The following is a 21190-nucleotide window of genomic DNA, read 5'->3' on the forward strand; positions in this document are numbered from 1 at the left end:
CGACGGAGAGTACTAAACGCCATTGTTCAGCGACGCAGACGCGGAAATATGACGCACTCCCGGAAGTGGTCTCTGTATCGGTCAGTGAAAGTAGCTGTCGGTAGCCTCCGGGACCACACTCCGGGAGGTCGTACCTGAATTATTCTCTGCGTTTCCTCTCGATCGTTCTTGAGTCTTCCGTTTCCGCGTTGTGAGGAAAAGTCTTCACCGACATGGGGGGCGGAGACCTGGTAAGTGAAAGGTTTCGGCGGGGGAGGACTGAGGCCGGAGACCCACTGGGGCTGGAGTCCAAAATTGGCGGGGAGTGGATAACTCTGGCAACCGAGCCTTGGTTTCGAGGGGCGGGGACCGTAGCCGTGAAGACAGGGATGGAAGGCTAGGGCCTCGGGGGGGACCGGTCCTCGGTTCGCGATACTCTTGAATAAGGTGTGCGAGGTGTGTCGCCAACCGCGGCAGGTGATTGTGTTTGTTGGCGGCGGGGGCAGGGGAGAGGGTGGTGGGACTCCCAGCTGGAAATTCTGGGAACGCCGGGGAGGGTGGCCGCTGGAACCATTGCTTGGAAAGCAGGCAGATATCGAGGCCTTATCACGTAGACTTTGTTTTGTATGTCTTATTTTGGGACACATCGCTCTTCCACAATTAGGAGTTCAGAGTCTTGTCCTGAGCCATAGCAGGGGTGGTTGGTGCCCCAGTCTCCCAGTCCCTGAGCTATGCCTCGGAGTCCACTTTAAGTCTGAAGGGATCTTTTTCACGTCCACCTTTCTTACCTGGTTTGTCCTTCAATGCTGTATCCTGATTTGTCCTGACAGAGCTTTATTTTGAGTTCATAGCACTTAAGTTATGTGACAATTTCTCTTAAACTGTGTAGTTTATTTGTAGGAGGCTAAGATCCCAAATAAGAAGCCCTAGTAGCGTAGTGGTTAAGTGCTGGGCTGCTAACCAAAAGGTTGGTGGCTCAATCTACCAGGCCCTCTGTGGGAGAAAGATGTGGCACTCTGTTCCCATAAAAATTACAGTCTTGGAAACCCAATGGGGCAGTTGTGCTCTGTCACATAAGGTTGCAATGAGCCGGAATCGACTAGACAGCAACGGGTAAGGCCCTAGATAGGGTATGCGTACCCACAAGAGTGTGTTGCAAGATAAGGAAAATACTAACCTCCTGAAAGTCAACTAATTGAATTAGCAAATAGATCCCTTTAGTCACCTGCCCAAGTAATTTGTTCTATCAGAGCTTGTCAGGTATTATCAACTCAAGGGAGTTCTAAGACTATCAAAATTTGTCTAATTTAGTGTTTTCTTCAAGCAACTGCCCTCGAGTTAATTGCAACTTATAGCGACCCTATAGACAAGAGTAGAACTGCCCGGTAGAGCTTCCAAGGAGCACCTGGTGGGTTTGAACTGCCAACCTTTTGGACAAGCAGCTGTAGCATTTAAGCACTACACTATTTAGGCACAGGGAAGCTCTAATCCAGGATTTCTCAACCTTAGCACTATTGACATTTTAGGCTGGATAATGTGTTGGTGTGTGTTTATGGCGGAGTGGTGGGGAGTGTTGTCCATGCACTGTAGTGTTAGCTGCATCCGTGGCCTTAGCCACTAGATGCTGGTAGCACCTCCCTCCCCCAGATGTGACAAGTAAAAATGTCTCCAGACATTGTCAAATGTCCTAGGGGATAAAACGTTTATGATTGAGGACTACTGCTCTAATCTATTTAGTGATGACATGACCCAAGTTAAGGATGTGTTAACCTGAGCATAGACTTGCCAGATTTAACCTCCTCCCCTAAAGCAAAACAAAAATAGCAAAGAGTGAGAGAAGAGGGAAGGAAAAAGGCAAGGAGGAGGGAGGAGGGGAGGATCAGGAGGACAAGGAGAGGTGGGGAGGAAGGAAAGAAGGAAGGAAGAACAGAAGGATGGACCAAATGAGGGGAAGGAAAGACAAGGGAGGAGAAAGAAAAAGACAAAAGGGAACTCTCATTGACCTTCCTCATGCCAGATACCTTGTGTTTACCATTTAGACTTCTTAGCTGGTCTCCTGGTCTCCAGTCTTGGCTCTCTCCAATCCCTTCTTCACATGATATCTAGTCATACCACTCAACTGCCTATGACTACTCAGCGTTTCCTACTGTCAACAGGATAATGTCCAACCCTGTAGCATGGCTTATAAGGCCCTTAATCTGTTCCTTTCTTAGTTGACTTCACTTTGTGCCCCTTCCATGTCAGTGTACACTGTATCTCCTGCCATGCTGAATTATTCGTTCTATGTTCTTTCTCACCACTGGGTCCAGAGTTGCATATCAGGATACAGCTGTTCCCTCTGTTTAGAAATCTACCCTTACTCTCCCCTTCCCATATCACTGGGCTATCTTATAATCATTCTTAGATGTTACTTCCTCCAGGAAACCTTCCCTGATTGGGAAGCCGAATTAAAACAGTGATTGATAGGGTGGAGGAAGAGGAGAAGCATTCCTTGAAGGTGAGAGGGAGATCACAACCAAGGGGAGATACCTGGTAAGGGAAAAAAAGAGAACTTGTACATTGAAGGTTGAAAGAGGTACTATGTGGGGTTGTAAACTATGTAAGTTTAGGGCAGGTTAAGTGGATTCAAGGAAAAGAAGGCTGTGTTCATAATAGTGAATGTCCACCAATGTCCAGTGAATGTCCAAAGGTGCTTTGAGTTCTCCTGTCCATCAGAATATATACCTTTCCACCTCCTTGTCGCATTCCTCCTGTATGGTCATCACCAACCCCCACCTCAGGCATGGCCAGTAGAAGTCAGATTCATATGTTTTCAAGGTCAAAACTTTTTGAAGGGAACCCAGGAAAGACCTATCTGATTCTGTAACTTTATGGACTTGAATAAAAACTTCCCAGATGTGTGGGAGATTATTGGGTACAAACCTTGCCATTTTAATGACTCCTTGTCCTTTATGTGCCTGCCCTGGCATGAATGGGGTACAGCGAGGTGAATGAGGCAGAGCCAGTTATACTCACCACCCACCCACTCCCAAATTATTCTCTCCCTCCTTTCATTTACCACAGAATCTGAAGAAGAGCTGGCACCCGCAGACCCTCCGCAATGTGGAGAAAGTGTGGAAGGCCGAGCAGAAGCACGAGGCTGAGCGGAAGAAGATTGAGGAGCTTCAGCGGGAGCTGCGAGAGGAGAGGGCCCGGGAAGAGATGCAGCGCTATGCAGAGGATGTTGGGGCCGTCAAGTAAGCCAGAAGCTGAGGGGCAGCAGGGCAGTTTGGGCTGGGGGTGTCCTGTTGTGTAGGGAGTTGCTGCAGATGCATCATCCTACTTGTCTCATTGCAGCAGAGCTGAATGATTAAGAGCAAGGCCTTTGGCCCCAGACTGACCTGGGCTTAAGCCTGGCTTTGCATGTATTAGCTGTGTAACTGGGAGTGAGTTTGGGAGTCTTGGTTACCTCAGTAGAAGCATGGAGTGATAATACCCAATTCCTTAAGGTTTGCCGAGGATCAAGTAACAGATAAAGGACTTGGTGTAGGCCAAGCCCATAGTAGGTGACTGACCAATAACTGTGATTGAAGATAACTTAAAACCCAGGCTGCCTTTACCTCGCCTCTCAGAATGCGTCAGTAACTCATAGTCCTGCTTTGTGTTTATGTACTGCAGGCTTATTTTAGGGGGCAGTGAGGTCCCAGGGAAGAATGTGTGAACTAGAAGTCAGATGTAGATTCAGATGGCGTCTGTCGGTAAAAGCTGTGTGACTTTGAACAACCTTACTCAGTTTTACCCTGCTTTGGTTTCCTCTTGTGTGTTTCAGAGGTAGTTGTTGTTAGTTGCTATCGAGTCGATTTTGACTCATGGCAACCCCACGTGTGCAGAGGAGAACTGCTCCATAGGGTTTTCAAAGCTGTGACCTTTCAGAAGCAGATCACCAGGCCTCTCTTTGGAGGCACATCTGAGTGGGTTCGAACCTCCAAACTTTCGTCTGTTAGTTGAGTGCTTAACTGTTGGTGCCACTTAGGGACTCCATTGATTTAGAGGTAGCAGATAATAATCACCCTACCCATTCTCATAAAAGGAGATGGCAGTAAATGTGGTCTAAGAAAATAAGAAACGTAAACCATGCAGTGCATTCCTAAATCAGAATTAAACACAAAACAACAGATAGACTACAACTGAGTAATCTGTAGTATTGTTCTGCTTTTTCTTAATGCCCTCACAGGCAGGTCTTCATGGTGATGTATGGGATACTTTCCCCATTGGATATGCAAGGGCTTTTCCTTATTAATTTTATGACACAAAGACTTGTGATATTTATGTTTTTCTGTGAGACTTAGTTTCAATTCATGGAAATGGCATTATGGAATTTCAGGGAAAAGATCATGTTCTTCCAGGATAGTGGATGGGGGAGAAGGTCATTCTGACTTAAGTATGAAATTTGGGACTTTAAAAAGAAATGGAGTTTTGGATTTTTTAAACATAACACAGTACATCTAGGGCATTAATAAATAAAGCAGGATGAGACATTGAAATTTTATATATATATACATTTTTTACCATAGACCCACGTTAAATAATTTTACATAATTAAATGTAAATAAAAGATCTTCCACACATTAGAATTAATTCCTGAGCAGCTTATAAGGCGAACACACATTGTGATACATGAAGTTTTAGATTTTATGAACCCTTGATTTTAAAATGGCAATTTTAGACTGAATGCCGTTTAGTCTTAAGAGTTTATTTTCCTACTAATTTGAAGGATAACAGATTATTTGGAAGTTTTTATTCAGCACGTTGTTACATTTCATATGCCTGGCGTGTCAGAAGTTTGGGTTTTGTAGAGCCTGACCAGTGAGGTCGGAGTGTAGCTGGACGGCTTCAGAACTGGCAGTCAGATGCACCCCCTGTAGCTGACCTTCATCCTGCTCATCTGCAGTGAATGGGGGAAGGGGATTTTATATTCTTTTGATTTTTATTTATTTATTTTTGTTGAGAATATACACAGCGCAACATAGTTTCTACATGTACAATTCAGTGACATTGATTATATTCTTTGAGCCCTGCAACCATCCTCACCCTCCTTTTTTGAGTTGTTCCTCTCCCATTAACATAAACTCATTGCCCCCTGAGTTTCCTATCTAATCTTTTGAGTTGTTGTCAGTTCGATCCCATATAGATATATCTTTTTTTTTTCAATTCTGCTTTAAGTGAAAGTTTACAAATCAAGTCAGTCTTTCATACAAAAACTTATACATACCTTGCTATGTAGTCCTAGCTGCTCTCGCCCAACGAGGCAGCACACGCCTCCTCTCTACCAGGTATTTCCTGTGTCTGTTCAACTAGCTCCTATCCCCCTCTGCCTTCTTATCTCACCTCCAGACAGGAGTTGCCCACATAGTCTCTTGTACCTTTGAGCCAAGAAGCTCACTCCTCACCAGTAGCATGTGGCTAGATCTTAAAAGAGCATAATGCTCAAGGCAGACGTTCTTCACTAGTTGAGCTAAACTGTTGTTTGGTTTTAAGAAGCCTTCAGGGGATTATTTTTGGCCTAAGGTTTAAAAATGGCCTCAGGCAGAAAGGGCCACGTGAACTAGAAACTTAAATCATCCTGAGACCAGAAGAACTAGATGGTGCCCTGCCACAACCGATGACTGCCCTGACAGGGAGCACAACAGAGAACCCCTGAGGGAGCAGGAGAACAGTGGGATGCAGACCCCAAATTCTCATAAAAAGACCAGACTTAATGGTCTGACTGAGACTAGAAGAATCCTGGTGGTCATGGTCCCCAAACCTTCTGTTGGCCCAGGACAGGAACCATTCCCGAAGACAACTCATCAGACATGGAAGGGACTGGACAATGTGTTGGAGAGAGATGCTGATGAAGAGTGAACTGCTTGTATCAGGTGGACACTTGAGACTGTGTTGGCATCTCCTGCCTGGAGGGGAGATGGGAGGGTAGAGAGGGTTAGAAACTGGCAAAATGGTCACGAAAGGAGAGACTGGAAGGAGGGAGCGGGCTGACTCATTAGGGGGAGAGTAAATGGGAGTGTGTAATAAGGTGTATGTAAGCTTATATGTGACAGACTGACTTGATTTGTAAACTTTCACTTAAAGCACAATAAAAATTATTTAAAAACAAAATGGTCTCAGGGCAATAGTTTTGGGGGTTCCTCCGGCCTCCGTGGCTCCATAAAGCCTGGATTCCATGAGAATTTGAAATTCTGGCCTGCATTTTCCCCCTTTTGATCAGGATTCGTCTATAGAATCTTTGATCAAAATGTTCAGTAATGGTAGCCGGGCACCATCCCTTTCTTATGGTCTCGTGGCAGAGGAGGCAGTTGTTCATGGCTACGCTTTTGGTTTTTGCCCCCTCACATAGCCTCCAACATTAAAACACAAAGGTGAGGATGTGGGTTCTTTGTCTGTCTTTCCTATGGGTGTATTTGGATAATGTGCTTGAATATGACAGAGAATTGTCCATCTGGTAGGTTTGTGTAGTTCTTTGCATGGTATCTTGCTTTTAGAATAATTTATCAAATGAAACACCAATAAAAACTCTTTTACAATTTCCCTCTACTGTGGCTCAGAGCATCCTCTATGTTTGTAATGTGTCTCTTTTAGAACATTCTTAGAACAAATAGAAACCTTTAATACATGTGTTATCCTAAATCTCCAAGTCTCTCTGCAATAAAGCACTGCTCTAGCATTTAATGATGATGTTAGGAAATGATGTTTCCTAGACAATGGTCTATATTTGTGTTTTTCAACCCTTGCACAAAATGGGCTTGGAAGCTTAAAAAAATTAGGATGGTGGCAATTCCAACCCCAAGCTGACTCCCTCAAATGCCAGGGGGTGTATGGACAAGGGCATTTGTATGTTTGAAGAGCTCCCCAGGTGATTCTGATGTGCAGCCTAGACTGAGCACCTGGTCTATATCCTTAATGGTAGCAGCAACAAAAATCTGTAGATCACTTTGTTTTTATGTGGCTTTCCCCCAGAAACTTAAAACTCAGAGTAACAAGGAGAGGCAGGCGTGATTAGCTTCATTGTAGAGATGAGGATGTCAAAGTGCATGGAAGTTATTTACCCAGAGTTACTCAGCTGGTTAGTGGTGGAACCAGAAGCCAAATCCTGTGGCCCTGGATCTCAGCTGTGTGACATGTTCTCTTACTAAAGGGCCTGAGAGAACTGGTTAGTTGGGTCTTTTTAAGACTAGATTCTCTGGATTGTGCAAATGGTTTGTGCTTGGCTATTAATCGAAAGGTTGGCACTTTGGCACCACAGAATAAAGTCCTGATGACCTACTTTCATAAGATTTGTTGTTGTTGTCTTGTGCTGTCCAGTTGATTCTGACTCATAGCAACCCCATGTGTTACAGAGTAGAACTGTTCCCTGTCTTGGTTATCTAGTGCTGCTATAACGGAAATACTACAAATGGGTGGCTTTAACAAACAGGAACTTATTTTCTTACAGTTTAGGAGGCTAAAAGTTTGAATTCAGCATGCCAGCTCTAGGGGAAGGCTCTCTCTGTCCACTCTGGGGAAGGTCCTTGTCTGTTTTCAGCTTCTATTCTTTGGCTCCTTGGTGATTTTCATGTGGCATGGCATCTGTCTTCCCCCATCTCTGCTTGCTTGCTTGATTGTTTGCTCAATCTGCTCTTTTATATCTCAGAGGAGATTGATTTAAGACATACTCTACACTAATGGAAACCCTGGTGGTGTAGTAGTTAAGTGCTATGGCTGCCAAACAAAAGTCAGCAGTTTGAATCCACCAGGTGCTCCTTGGGAACTGTATGGGGCAATTCTACCCCGTCCTATAGGGTCACTATGAGTCAGAATCGCCTCGACAACGTTTTTTTTTTCTATACTAATAATGCCTCATTAGCATAACAAAGAAAAACCATTCCCAAATGGGATTATAACCACAGGTATAAACTCCCCCCCTCAAAAAAAATTAAACCCGTTGCTGTCAACTCGATTCCTACTCATAGCAACCCTATAGGACAGAGTAGAACTGCCCCGTAGGGTTTCCAAGGAGCAATTGGTGGCTTTGAACTGCTCACCTTTTGCTTAGCAGCCAATCTCTTAACCACTGTACCACCAGGGCTCCAACCACAGGTATAGGGGTTAGTATTTACAACACATATTTTTGGCGGACACAATTCAGTCCATAACATCTCCATAGAGTTTTCTTGGCTGTAATCTTTACGGAAGCAGATCACCAAGTCTTTTTTTCATGGTGCTGCTGGGTGGGTTTGACCCGTCAAACTTTAGGTTGTCAGCTGTGAGCAAACTATTTGCTACCCAGGGGCCTTCCATAAGATTACAGCCATCGAAAACCCTATAGAGTACAGTGCTACTCTGACACACTTGGGGTCAACATGAGTTGGAATCGACTCCACAGCAACAGGTTTGGTTTATGGTTTTTTAAGACTAGATAGAGCCATGCAAATACTGTTTTATGGAGGTGTCTGTCTCCATTTTTTGTATCTTTTCTTCTGTATTTGACCCCATTAGCCTTGAAACTTTCTCCTCCTTTGCCTACAAGTTCCTGGTCCTTCAAGCTCTTTATATCATCCTTTCTCTTTCCTTCACTTACTTAGCTTCCATCTTCTCATCCCTTAACTGTGAATGCTCTCCAAGGCTCGCTGCTCTTCCCCTTTATTCTCTCCTTGAAGAGCTCCTTTGTTTTCCTGCTACCAGTTATTTATTTCGTGCTGATACTTCCAAATTTGTTACATACAAACTTCAGGCTGTTCTACTTTGGGTCCCAGAGTTACCTCATCTCAGCATGTGCCAGCTCTCGGGAGCACCGTTTTGTGATTTGTTCGCCTATGTTCCTCATCCAGTAGCCTATAAACATCTCAGCTGCCTCTATATTTTTCATTCTTCTGGTCTTACTCATCTGCCTGGCACATAGGAAGGGCATTGAGTAAATGTCTGCAAACGAATAGGCGAATATTCATTCCCAACCTTTAGTGTCAGGCATGGTCCCAAGAGTCATCTTTAGTCACCTTTGATGTGTCCTTTTAAAATTCCCTCACCCAGTCACTAAGACCTGCTTTTCTTTAAAAAAAACTACCGCCTAGTTCCATATCCATTGCCATGGAACATCAAACACTGGACTCATGGTAATTAAGCAGTTGTCTAAACTTGCTGGCAGACAAACACATACATAAATAATAAAAAGAACAGCTAACATTTATTTAGTACTTTGTGCTGTGGAGTCTTCTGAGTACTTTAAAAATCCATGCACTTAATTGTATGTTATGTGAATTTCACCTTGATTAAAAAAAAAAAAAAATCCGTCGATTTATTTAATCCCCAACAACCCTGTGAGGTAGGTGCTATTTTATTTCCATTTTAGAGGTGAGAACACCAAGTCCCAGAAAGGTTACTTGGCTTAATTTCCCTTGAGCTGGTATGGAAATGTTGCCTGACTTCCAATGTTGTGCTCTTAACCATTGTGCTGTACTACCTCTCAGGTAAGTGAGCTTCCCAAGAGGTAAGTGAGCTTCCCAGAGTATTCTAATCACCATTGATCTTCCTCCTCAGACCTCCCTAGGATCTGATGTAGACTGTCCTTCAGAATCAATTCTTAGGTATTAATAGGTTTTGGGGATTTTTTTTGGTTTTTTTGTTTGTATTTATTTTATTTTTCATTTTTTTATAGACAGTAGTTTTAATCAAATTGATTCTTTTGATAGGAAAAAAAATTAAAAGGTCATAGACCATCCAGTGTTGGTTTTTATTAAAAATGCCTAAGCACGCAATAGAAAGAAATTCTCTATCCTTATAGCAGTTCAAATCCACCAGGCGCTCCTTGGAAACTCTGTGGGGCAGCTCTACTCTGTCCTATTAACCTTAAAACAAAAATAAATATACAAATTAAATTTAAAAAATAATTTAAAAAAATGTAATGTTATGGCTGGTATTGTTTTGATGAAATGGCATCAGTGTTTCCATCATGAATATGATACGGGCTGCATCACCACATGCCCTTATGAATTCATTATGCCTTTACTGCCTGTTGTGTGAGGATTCAATTGTTGCAGCCCTTTTTTCTCCCAAAACCACTGGGATATATTTGTTGGACAAGATGTTATGACATAATCTGCCCCCTCCCTTTTTTTATTCAAAAGCATTATTTACTTACTAGGCTATCTCTGGTCTCTTCTCATTATCCCCCTAAGTGCCACTGGTGCCAAGTGACAATAAGCAACAAAAAAAAAAACACAATAAATACAATTGTGTATGTGATCACTGAAATTGTTCTTGATAATACAATGATCTAGAATATGCTTATTGTTTTAGATTACCCTTGAATGAAAGCATAACATAAAGACTTTCTGAAAGAGACTCAAAAAGCCCTGAGCAAGGATCCTTGCTCTAGATTAAAGAACATTGTTTTCCTCATAAATTGCTTTGTGTGTAAGAGAATTACCTTTTTAATAAATTACACGCTGCATGTAGGCAAGCTTGCGTGCCACATGGAGTCCCGTGCTTCACCCTTGGAAAGTGCCAGTAGAATGAGTCCTGCTCGGACTAACTGTGTTTATCTACCCCTTACGTTCAGGTTTTGTGTGTAGGTTTGCAGGAGCCTATTTTCGTTGTATTTTTTTTTCTTTCTTTCTTTTTTACTGTGCTTTAGGTGAAAGTTTACAGTTCAAGGTAATTTCTCATATGAAAATTGGTGTTTTGTTTTTTTTTTCTTGAACCAGGAAAAAAGAAGAAAAACTAGACTGGATGTACCAGGGTCCCGGTGGGATGGTGAACCGTGATGAGTACCTACTGGGGCGCCCCATTGACAAATACGTTTTTGAGAAGATGGAGGAGAAGGAGGCAGGGTGTTCTTCTGAGACTGGACTTCTCCCAGGTTCTATCTTTGCCCCATCTGGTGCCAATTCCCTTCTTGACATGGCCAGCAAAATCCGGGAAGACCCGCTCTTCATTATCAGGTACTGATGAGGGGTAAGGAGGAGGGTTTTGTTACAGAGATGCTTTGAGACTGTGCTAAGGCCACTCAGTCTCTGCTTTACGGTTGGTTTCCCCTGGGCTCTTATCTGCCATGCAAGAGGACTTGTTTCCATTTGCTTCTTATGTTGGGCAGGAGGCTCCATTAAAGGTGCCTCATCTAGGAAAGGGCCACATGAACCAGCAACTACATCATCCTGAGACCAGAAGAACTAGATGGTGCCCGGCTACAAACGATGACTGCCCTGACAGGGAACACAACAGAGAACCCCAGAGGGAACAGGAGAGCAGTGGGATGCAGACCCCAAATTCTCATAAGACCAGACTTAATGGTCTCAGTGAGACTAGAAGGACCCTGGTGGTCATGGCCCCCAGACCTTCTGTTGGCCCAGGACAGGAACTATTCCCGAAGCCAACTCTTCAGACATGGATTGGACTGGACAATGGGTTGGAGAGGGATGCTGGTGAGGAGTGAGCTTCTTGGATCAGGTGGACACTTGAGACTATGTTGGCATCTCCTGCCTGGAGGGTAGATGAGAGGGTGGAGGGGATTAGAAGCTGGCGAAATGGACATGAAAAGAGAGAGTGGAGGGAGAGAGCAGGCTGTCTCATTAGGGGGAGAGTAATTGGGAGCGTGTAGCAAGGTGTATATGGGTTTTTTTGTGAGAGACTGACTTGATTTGTAAACTTTCACTTAAAGCACAATAGAAATTATTTTTTTTTAAAAAAAAATGTGCCTGATCTAGGCCATATGGAAAGATACTGGCAGAGGTACTGGTCTAGTCCAAATTTGTTCATTTACTCTTGGCCTTTAAATAAAAATAGGGGGCAGAAGCAAGATGAGAAAGGCTAGCAGCTTCTTGCAGATTTGCTGACATGTATAGAGCTGGTTAAGTGAGTGCACAGGTCTTCCCTTGCTTTTTTTCTGACAGCAGAATCCTTTAAAAAGAAACTTTAGAACCTAGCTTAAAACCCTAATATATAACAGATTAAAGTCCAGCTGCTCCTGAGGTACTAAGTGGGATCATACTGTGCATATTTTTTAAGAATTTCTTTTTTTCTACCTAATCATATATTTTGAACATCTGTGTCACTAAGTATACTTCTGTAACATCATTTTTAATGTCCATATTATACAGACATATCATGATTTATTTTATTAATACTTTCTTGTTGGACCCCTAACTTGTTTCCAAATTTTCATTGTTAGAGTATGAACAACTTGGTCGTGGCCTTCCTTGATTATCTCCTCACAGTAACAAATTCTAGTGATAGAATTTGGGGGATCAAAGAGTAAGGGCAGGCTGTGATAAATGCTGCCAAATGGTTCCCCAGGAAGGCTGGCTGATTTATTACTAGCAGTATATGGGAGTAAGACTTCTCCAAAGAGGAATCCTCTCTTTATATTTACTAGCTGGTTATCATGCTAAACAGCATAGGTAGTATTTGAGATATTGCTTTTCAATAAGCAATTGACACACAGGATGACACTTGTTTACCCAGCCAGTTGGGGATCCCTGAGCATGAGGCCTGTCAAGAAGCAGGCCAAGCTCTATTTCTTGCATAGAGGAGAACCAGTCTGGACTCTCCTCCTGCCCCCTCCAAATTCAATCTCTTACACCGGCCTGGGAAAGATTTCTGACTTCCCCAACATCAAGCAGACTTCAGCGCAGAACCTGTCAGTGTGCATTTGGAATAAAGAGTGCTGTATAGACTTGTGGAGAGTACAATGACTTAATCCCCTTTGCCAAAGAAATTGTCATGATTTTCTTAATATCCTCTCTTTAGGAAGAAGGAGGAAGAGAAAAAAAGAGAGGTATTGAATAATCCTGTGAAAATGAAGAAAATCAAAGAATTGGTAAGCAGTGCAGCAAATAAGCACCAAGAATAGCTTCTAGCTACTTAATATGAGAATTTCTCTCTACTTACTCTTCCCTTACAAGAGGGAAAATGGAATGGTGTTTTCACTTTTTGTCTGCTAGAGATCATCTGGTGGTTTTATGCAATTCTAATTAAGCTTCATTTCCTCTTTTTTATCTTTTGGTCGGACAAAACACTATGTGCTGTTATTTTTCCAGAAAAAGAGGGGTATGGAATATGCTTGTGTAGAAAGCATGATCATATAGTATCTTCAGAATCTCAGAGTGTGTCCTTGGTTGTGATATAGAAAGCCTCTAGGGCTTTCATGTGGCATGAAAGTATTTCTTGCTGCAGCTGGTAAGGAAGATGTAAAGATTAGCCTTGCTTTCAGTGGAGCTGAGCTACTCTGACATACAATGGAAACTACTTGGCAGTGGTTCTGGGGACTGTTTAAAAACACAAATTTCGAATCTGATCCACTGGAGATTCTATTCAGTAGTCTAGGCCGGGCTTGTGTACAACCAGGGTTGAGATCCTTTCACTCGTGGTCAGGGAACCCCTGATAATGTCCTGGACCCCAGTAGACCCAGAGGCATATAGTCAGGCAATTTTGCTTGACACAAGCAAAATCCTCAAAGGGGACTGAGGGAGGGTTTCAAGAATCTTACGTGGGCATGTTCTGGGCATTTTCTAGTTGCAAATGAGTCTGGAAAAAAAGGAGAAGAAGAAAAAGAAGGAGAAGAAAAAGAAGCACAAGAAACACAAGCACCGAAGCTCGAACAGTGAGCGTTCCAGTAGCGAGGATGAGCGTAGCCGGGGGAGGTGAGCATGTGGAGACAGGCCTCCCTCATTGATTCACTTGCACGTTCACTCATTCATTCCACAGATATTAACTGAATGCCTGCTCTATGCTGGGAATTGTCAGCCACTGGGGTTTCAGTGGTGAACACTCGGACATAAGCCCTGTGCCCACAGAGCTTGCCATCTAGCCCTGGACTTTCTTGGAAATGTTAAATGTGGGTGGGTAGCATGCTGCTGGAGAGAGACCCCTAAGAGCGCTGACGTTAGCCTTGTAGATCTTAGGTCAGACATCTTTGGTGTGATTCCTCCAGGACCGAATTGGGTTTTGTGTCAGCTTTTTTCTCTTTTTAATGGATTAATGGGCCCATCTGGGCCTGTTCTATGTGTCTTCCCCATGGGAGCAGTCGTCATTGTTGCTGCTGACTCACTATTAGTCCCCAGAATAGCAGCATGAGGTGAGAGGAGAATGTATTCAGGGCTTGGGGCTGAGAAGCTAGGCCCACGGTTTTTCACAGGAAAAACATGACTATGCTGATGGATCTTCCAGCAAAGATGGTCCAAATAGAGTAGAGCACTCCAAGTAACAGCTGGGGGAGGGGAACAGGACTAGGAAAGGTCACACGGGAAACAGGAAGTGTGTTTCACCACAGGAGATTTAAACTGGACCTTTATGCAGTTTCTTTTTCAATGAGTGTGTGTGTTTTCATCATTTGTTTTGGGTGTGTGTTTTGATCTCTTAGATCTCAAAAGAAGATGGCCAATTCCTCCCCCGTTTTGTCCAGAGCCACTGGATATGGCTTACAGGTAGGGATGTGGGCTTCCCAAAAGAGGTGGATGTAGAATGTGCCAGCTGGACAACGTTTTTGGCTGTAGGGCATTTTTAGCAGCCAATCAAACATCATGTGGATGGCATGGCCGGGGATACTGGGGAATAGGCCGACTCTTTTCCCGGAGCCTCTTACTGTGGCTGAGGGCCCTCTGAACAGAGAAGCTAAACCTCCAAGAGGGCATTTGGGCTCTCTACTGGGCATTTTGCCCATCCCTCTGCAGATAATTTATATGAAGTGCACACATTTTAGGTATACAGATTGATGATTTTTAACATGTGTACATCCTCTGTATTGTGAACCTTTGATCCCATCCTCCATGGTTCTAGCTCTTGTTCCTTATTAGGGTGCAGGGAAGAGCCAAGCAAAAAAGTCATTGTAGATGGCTGAATGGCTGTGTCCTTTTAGGGGATTCTAGAAATAGCATTTATCAGTTTGTATGGTTCTTGGCGATAACTTGGTTATTGACGTGCCTGTGTCTGGCGTCTTACATAGCCCCAGTGCTCATTCATTTCCCTGTTTTACCACACTCTTTCCTGAACTGGTGGCCTTTCTTATGAATAGTTTTTCTCTTCCCTTTTTTTTTTTCTTAAATGAATAACTTTTCTACTTTTTGTTAATGTTATAGATCAGGGACTCCAACCATAGCCAGAGACTGCAGGGTCCTCTGATGGCTGAGCCAAAGGGAGTGCACGACTTGAAGAACCATTCCAGGTCCAGAAGCTCCTCCCATTCACCTCCCAGACATGCCAGCAAGAAGAGCACCAGGGAAGCAGGGTCCCGGGACAGGAGGTCTAGGTCCCCAGGCAGACGGTCACGGTCTCCAAGGCCCAGCAAACTGTGAGTGGGGGAAATAACTGGTGGATGTGGAGACCTGGTCACAGCAGGCATTTGCTTGCCATGATGTCCATTCATCGACTTTTCCAGATGTCTTTGCTTTGTTATTTCCTTTATATCATTTTTTTTTTAAACTGCAATTTAAAGCTCAGGTTCCTGGAACGATGTATTTGTAGGTATATACAGTAAAACCTGTGAGAGCCAGAACTTGACGAGATTGCCTCGGTCTTGCAAGTCTCCCGCCTTTGACAGGGTGCAGTCTTCTATCGCCATTAGTGGAAAATATTCAAGTTTTCCTTCTCTGACATGTTTCCGCCTTACACAGGTTCTGGCTTCTGTGGCTTTTACTGTATTATGCTAATGGAATCTCTAGGGTCAGTTTAATATCAAGTCTTATGTATCCCTGTGCCTTTGTTTCACTTCCACTTCTGCCCTTTACTGTCCTCAATTTGGATTATAGTTTTGAGACTATTAGCTCTTATTCCAGTGTTTGAGGAGCATAATATAAGCCCCTGTATTGAAAAGGCTTTTCTGCCTTCTGTTCTCTGTGTCCATTACAGGCACAATTCTAAGGGAAACAGGAAAGAGAGGGGCCGAACTAAGAGCCCATCACCTAAAAAAGAGGTCTACCAAAGGCGGCATGCTCCCGGATACACCAGGTAAATCAGGAGCCCAGTAGATTACCTTCAAACTCTGCAGGCCTGAGTCCAAGAGTGGCTCACACCAGGGCGATGGATAATCTCTATCACTTTTTTACCATACCAACTTTTACTCATCTTGTCAGCTTTTAGTGGTCTGGTCCCAGTGTCGTGCCAGGCAAACCGTAAGGACAAAATAAGTAGTTTTGACTTAATGAACAATTGACTAAGTGACTTGTCTCTCAACATCCGTGAACATGTTAATTCTCACAGAGATTTCCGCAGAGAAGCTTTTCTTAAGAGAATATTCCTTTCTTGAGGCATCAGCTAGAAGGGAAACAAGATGCTCTCCTTGAGGGCAGACATCCTAAGGCTGACTGTGTGCTTTTGTCTGGGGAGGGGGTCAGACAGAGACAGGGGCATACATCCCTGGGACCTGAGGAGGGAGGGTTGGCTGTGCCCATGTAGGCTGTCCCTGAGGGTCTAGGTTGCTCTTAGTAGAAGTTTGGATGAAGCGGGCAACCTTTGTGAACTTCGTTTTACTCCCCAGTGGGATGTATAGACTCCTGCGGAGATTAAAAAAAAAAAAAAAAAGTCCACTACCTGGCCATACATCAGCCCAATTACATCAGATCTAGGCTTCAGAGTTTTGTAAAACTCCAGTTTGCAGCCAACACTGAGAACCACTGATGTCTACAATGTCTTTTGTATTCACTATGTTGTTAGAAAAGAGGTGGACCCCTAAGGTCCCTTTCAACTCTTAATTGTCTAATTCCCTGAGTTTTCAGGGAACGGAAACTTTTTAAAAAGGTTTAAGTGTTTTGATTGGTAATCTTTAAGATATGTTACATATTTCCCTGCTTTCACAGACAGAGGTTATTGAACATAATTTAGTCTTCTGTTATCTTCTGTTGGTGGCTTGGGGTCAGTTCTTTGGCTGTGCTGTCATTCATGCTGTCCTTGGGAATGCTAATGAGTGTATTTTTTTATATTTTTGTCTAAGGCTGTTGGTCACTACATGACTGTGCTTTTTCAGATCCTGCTTTATATTTTGTATTTTTTGAAAGAGAAATAGTACAAAAATATACCATAAAACACAGTCTTCTGACCTACATGCCGCCACATGAATGAGCCTTGAAAACATTATGCTCAGTGAAATAAATCAGACACAGAAGATCAACTGTCGTATGATCCCATTTATTTGAAATATCTCTAATAGGCAAATGCATTGAGACAAAAGTAGATGAGTGGTTACCAGGTGCTAGAGGAAGTTATAATTTAAAAAAAAAAAGATCACCAATAAAAAGAAAAAGAAAAAAAAGCTGAACATACTATATGTATGAGCAGGGCTTGTATACTGGTGATTGGCTAATTACTGGCCTTTTGGCTCAGGGACACTTAGGACTCAGTATTTTTGGTTCTCTTGTCTGGGGCCATTCAGTTTCTTGAGAGAAAAATCATCTGGTTGCCTGATGACGGGCTATAAGTCTGGCTGCTGGCATTTGGGAGGCAGCATAGATCCCAGTGGGGACTCAGGTGTCAGTGTTGAATATGTGGACTTCTTCATCCCCTCTATGCAGTCTGGTGGCCCTGCCAGCCCCCTCTGCAGTGCCTGAAACCTCTGCATCCTCTCACCTCCTGCCTGGTTCATTTTCTCCCAAGGATGAACCTCATGTCTCTGGTAGAAATTGGGGAGAGTTGTCCTCTGGCTTCCCCTGGCTGGGCATTGCTCCTTATAGAGCCTTTAAACTAGTTCCTTTGTCTTCAGCCCTGTACCTCACCATCATCCTTCCTGGTACTCGATGGCTCTTATCCCTGAGCCTGCCCTGCATTTTCATTGTGAATCCGTTTGCTTCTCATCAGTATGAGCACTTAGGATTCAGCTTTCTCTGATCTGTAAAAGTAGTCACCACTCCTTCATCCATGTCCATCTTCTAACAATCTGTTGACATCACTTATCCAATGTTTTCTCTTCTCCCATTCTCTTTATGGTTTTGTAGCTTTGATTTAGTGCAGTTTTTGAACAGGGTTCGCACTCCCTTATGGAGCTCCGATAATTATTGTTCTTTTACAAGGGGGATCTGTACCTCACACCCATTTGAAAAGCAGTGGATTTGGATGTCTGACATTGTTAAACAGTGATGGAGCTGCTTCATCTCTCTTCTTCTGGCTCTCTAACTTTATTTGGAGCAAGTGACAGGGAAGATCGACCTGTTACTTTTTGAGGTTAAGTTAAATTCTTCAGGCATTCTGGCCTCTAGCTTCACCCTGAAGTGGGGTACTCATGGGCTGCATCCATGAATTTCTAAGCATCTCCAATGGGTAGATAGATGGTAGATGTCAACAGTCACGTATGTAACCTAATCTTTTATTCTGTAACTTGTTGAGCTTCTGTAAGTCGTTGGGATATAATTGCTGTAGGTTTAGGCTATTGATTAGTTTTCAATTTATCTCATATTTAATGTTTCAGAATAGTTATTTCAGAGATTACTGAGAGTATGAAATCCTTTACTAAAATTCTTTGAAATTTGGATGAAACCCCTTGACCAATATGTTAAGAAGGAAGGAAACTTATGCTGCGCTTGACCCTGAACTGGGCGTTTCCTTGGAAAGAGCAGTGAGCTGGAGATCCTGGAGTTCTATCTGGTTTCTGTTCTCCCTGTGCTATTTCTGTTCGTTTGTTTGTTTTTTGCTGGGAGAGAAGACTTGATAGAATGGTTTTGTGTTCAACAGAAAACTCTCAGCAGATGAACTAGAGCGAAAACGGCAAGAAATGATGGAAAATGCCAAATGGCGGGAGGAAGAGAGGCTGAACATCCTCAAGAGGCACATGAAGGATGAAGAGCGGGAGCAGAGGCTGGAGAAGCTGGACTCCTGGGACGGGAAGTTTATCCAGTTAGTGCATCTCCTTTCCACCCAGGGGCTTTCACGGGGACGAGCTCCAGTAGGCAGCTTGGCAGCTGGCTCTTTGTGTTCTCAGTGTTTCTGTGCCAGTGCGGAGAGAGCACTGCTCCCAGCACTGAGCTCAGCCTCCAGATGGCTTCTGTTACTACTCCCAGTTTCTGGTCAGACAGTGGGGTGTTTTTGAGGAGGGGAGGAGAAAGGAATTGGTATTTTCTAAATCACTGAAAACTCCGAGGCCTTCCTTTTAAATAAGAATTTATGGCTCAGGAAGCCCTTTTCCAAAGGCCTTGACTTATTTTCCAAAACAGGTAAATTTCCCCTTACGGACACGATTTAAAACAAATTTAGATACGGATGGAGTGACTTGAACGTTATCTACGTGGGCTTAAAAGTGCTTGTGTTTATATAGCTGCTTTAAGGCTAGCAACCTGTTTCTTTGAATTCTGCCTGACAGTTGACCAATTGAAAACAAATGGTTTTGACTTATATTTGCCTTTTGTTCCTAGCCGCATGAAGCTAGAGAGCGCATCTACTTCCTCCCTGGAGGATCGGGTGAAGCGAAATATCTACTCTCTACAGAGAACTTCAGTAGCTCTGGAGAAGAACTTTATGAAAAGATGAAAGTCATCCCCTCTCTTGCTGGTTTTCCTGAGTTTTCCAGGGAGGCTGCTGACCCCTTAAAAATTCTCTTTATAAGAGTTCAAATGACTTCTTCCAAAGATGTCAGACCACCACTGTTCAAAGTGACCCTCCTCCATCGATTCCTGGCACAGCTCACTCCCTCCGAGAACAGGTGTGACTTGCTTTATGGGACCTGTCAGTCCCTCAGGAGCTTTGGCTGGGTGTAGAGTGAGTTTGACTGAGTTTTTTGATGGGTAACTGTCTTGGTGTGAGTACCTGTCCTGCTCTGGAAGGCTGCTGCCTGGGGTTGTCACACTTACCTGGACCACCTGTGTGTCCAGGCCCATTCCACCACCTCTGTAGACCGGACTTTTCAGAAACCTCTCTCTCCAGAGTCACCCAGGTAGCTTGCACTTAGTAGTAATATACCGCTTAGCCGGGGTAAATGAAGATTCACTTGATTCGTTAGATAATGTGAGACTGATGTCAGGTTAAGGAAGAGTGAAGAACCATTTGGAAGGGAAAATCATACCAAAAAAAAAAAAAAAAACCTCTGAATGGACTGTTAAACTCAAGTTTGGTCTTTCTTTTGAACTGTAAAAGTGTAGTGTGTATATGTGCAAAAGTATAATTTTTACATGCTTTTAAAACATTTTAATTCTGTGAGAATATCTTGTTTGGTAAGTACTTTAATATGTAATGGAATCACACTGAACCTTACTAGTGAGTAGTACAGTAAGGCAGTCAGTTTTTTTTTTTCTCTCTGAATCTGGCTGGTTTAGGAAGTAGTGTATCTGTCCTTTCACACAGCACTGTGTAGGGTCTCTAATGTGGTCAGTGCAGTGGTAAAGTCAAAGGATTTTAGGAGTCAGGACCAAATTACCAATGTGGACCCGAGTTCTTAAAAGAAAATAAAGTAGAAGCTGTTTATTTCATGGTTTCCCTTTTATCGTGTAGTAATCTTATTACAATTTTCGGATTTCAGAAGTTGTTGGCAATTTTTTAGTCAGATATTAAAAAAAAAAAAATCCTCAAGGGACCAATCTCCTGTCTTCACTCCTTTCTCTCCTCTATTCTTTCACTAGAAGTTGGCACTTGACTAGGGAACTTCTAGGCACTCTTCACTAGAATGACTGGGAGGATTCATGTTTTTGAGCATTTATGATGTCAGCCACTTTCATACTTAAAACCAAGTCTTCCCCAGAATGTAACATTGGCTTGTTATTCATTTAATCACCTCATCCTACTTCCCTATTTTAGAGTTAATTGCTTTTATTTTACTTGGCAATAAATGCTACATTTATTTTTGTAACTGTTTAAAGAGCAACTATGCCATCTCTGTGCAGACTACCGACTTTATGAAATCCCGCACAAAACAGTGTTGACGGGTAATTTGTACTAAATATACGGAGATATCTTCATCCAAGATGAATTATGTAACAAAGCGTGTGCAGTTTACTCAAAGATTTTATGAAATGAGCTAGAGAGAATAAGACGGTTATAATTCTCGGCTGTAGGATGGGTGTCCTAAGGTGCTAGCGGCCTCTTAACGCGACCCTTTGGCGGGAGGCGGCCTGGCGGCAGGTGGGTGAGTGTCAGACCCATTCATAAAACCCAGGGTTCCCGGCCGGCTTCTCTCATTGGCCCTGGAGGAAGGGGCGTGCCCTGCGGGCGGACCGGGCCCTAGGCCCAGGGGAGTGGGTAGATCCACGCCTGGGTGGAGCGAGGGGGCCGTTCCTTGGTTTTCCAGGCTGG

The 21190-nt window shown here is 43.4% G+C and overlaps 1 protein-coding gene across 3 annotated transcripts; it reads left to right on the forward strand.

Annotated features, from left to right (window-relative positions):
• The first annotated feature begins 78 nt into the window (after positions 1 to 78).
• On the forward strand, positions 79 to 20365 carry CWC25 (CWC25 spliceosome associated protein homolog). Of its 3 annotated transcripts, none has more exons than XM_003414679.4 (10): positions 82 to 230; positions 3043 to 3215; positions 10695 to 10931; positions 12736 to 12805; positions 13502 to 13629; positions 14349 to 14412; positions 15064 to 15275; positions 15833 to 15931; positions 18644 to 18805; positions 19321 to 20365. In XM_003414679.4, the coding sequence occupies exons 1-10, from the start codon at positions 213 to 215 to the stop codon at positions 19433 to 19435; spliced, it is 1278 nt and encodes a 425-aa protein (XP_003414727.1). In that variant the 5' UTR covers positions 82 to 212; the 3' UTR covers positions 19436 to 20365. The 3 variants fall into 3 exon arrangements, with proteins under 3 accessions (XP_064127216.1, XP_003414727.1, XP_010592685.1); XM_010594383.3 differs by lacking the exon at positions 82 to 230 and adding an exon at positions 9341 to 9458 and having other exon boundaries at positions 3101 to 3215; XM_064271146.1 differs by lacking the exon at positions 15833 to 15931 and having other exon boundaries at positions 79 to 230.
• The last annotated feature ends 825 nt before the right edge of the window (positions 20366 to 21190 follow it).

The sequence above is a fragment of the Loxodonta africana genome, chromosome 18 (assembly GCF_030014295.1).
Source record: "Loxodonta africana isolate mLoxAfr1 chromosome 18, mLoxAfr1.hap2, whole genome shotgun sequence".
In the NCBI taxonomy this organism is placed as follows: Eukaryota; Metazoa; Chordata; class Mammalia; order Proboscidea; family Elephantidae; genus Loxodonta; species Loxodonta africana.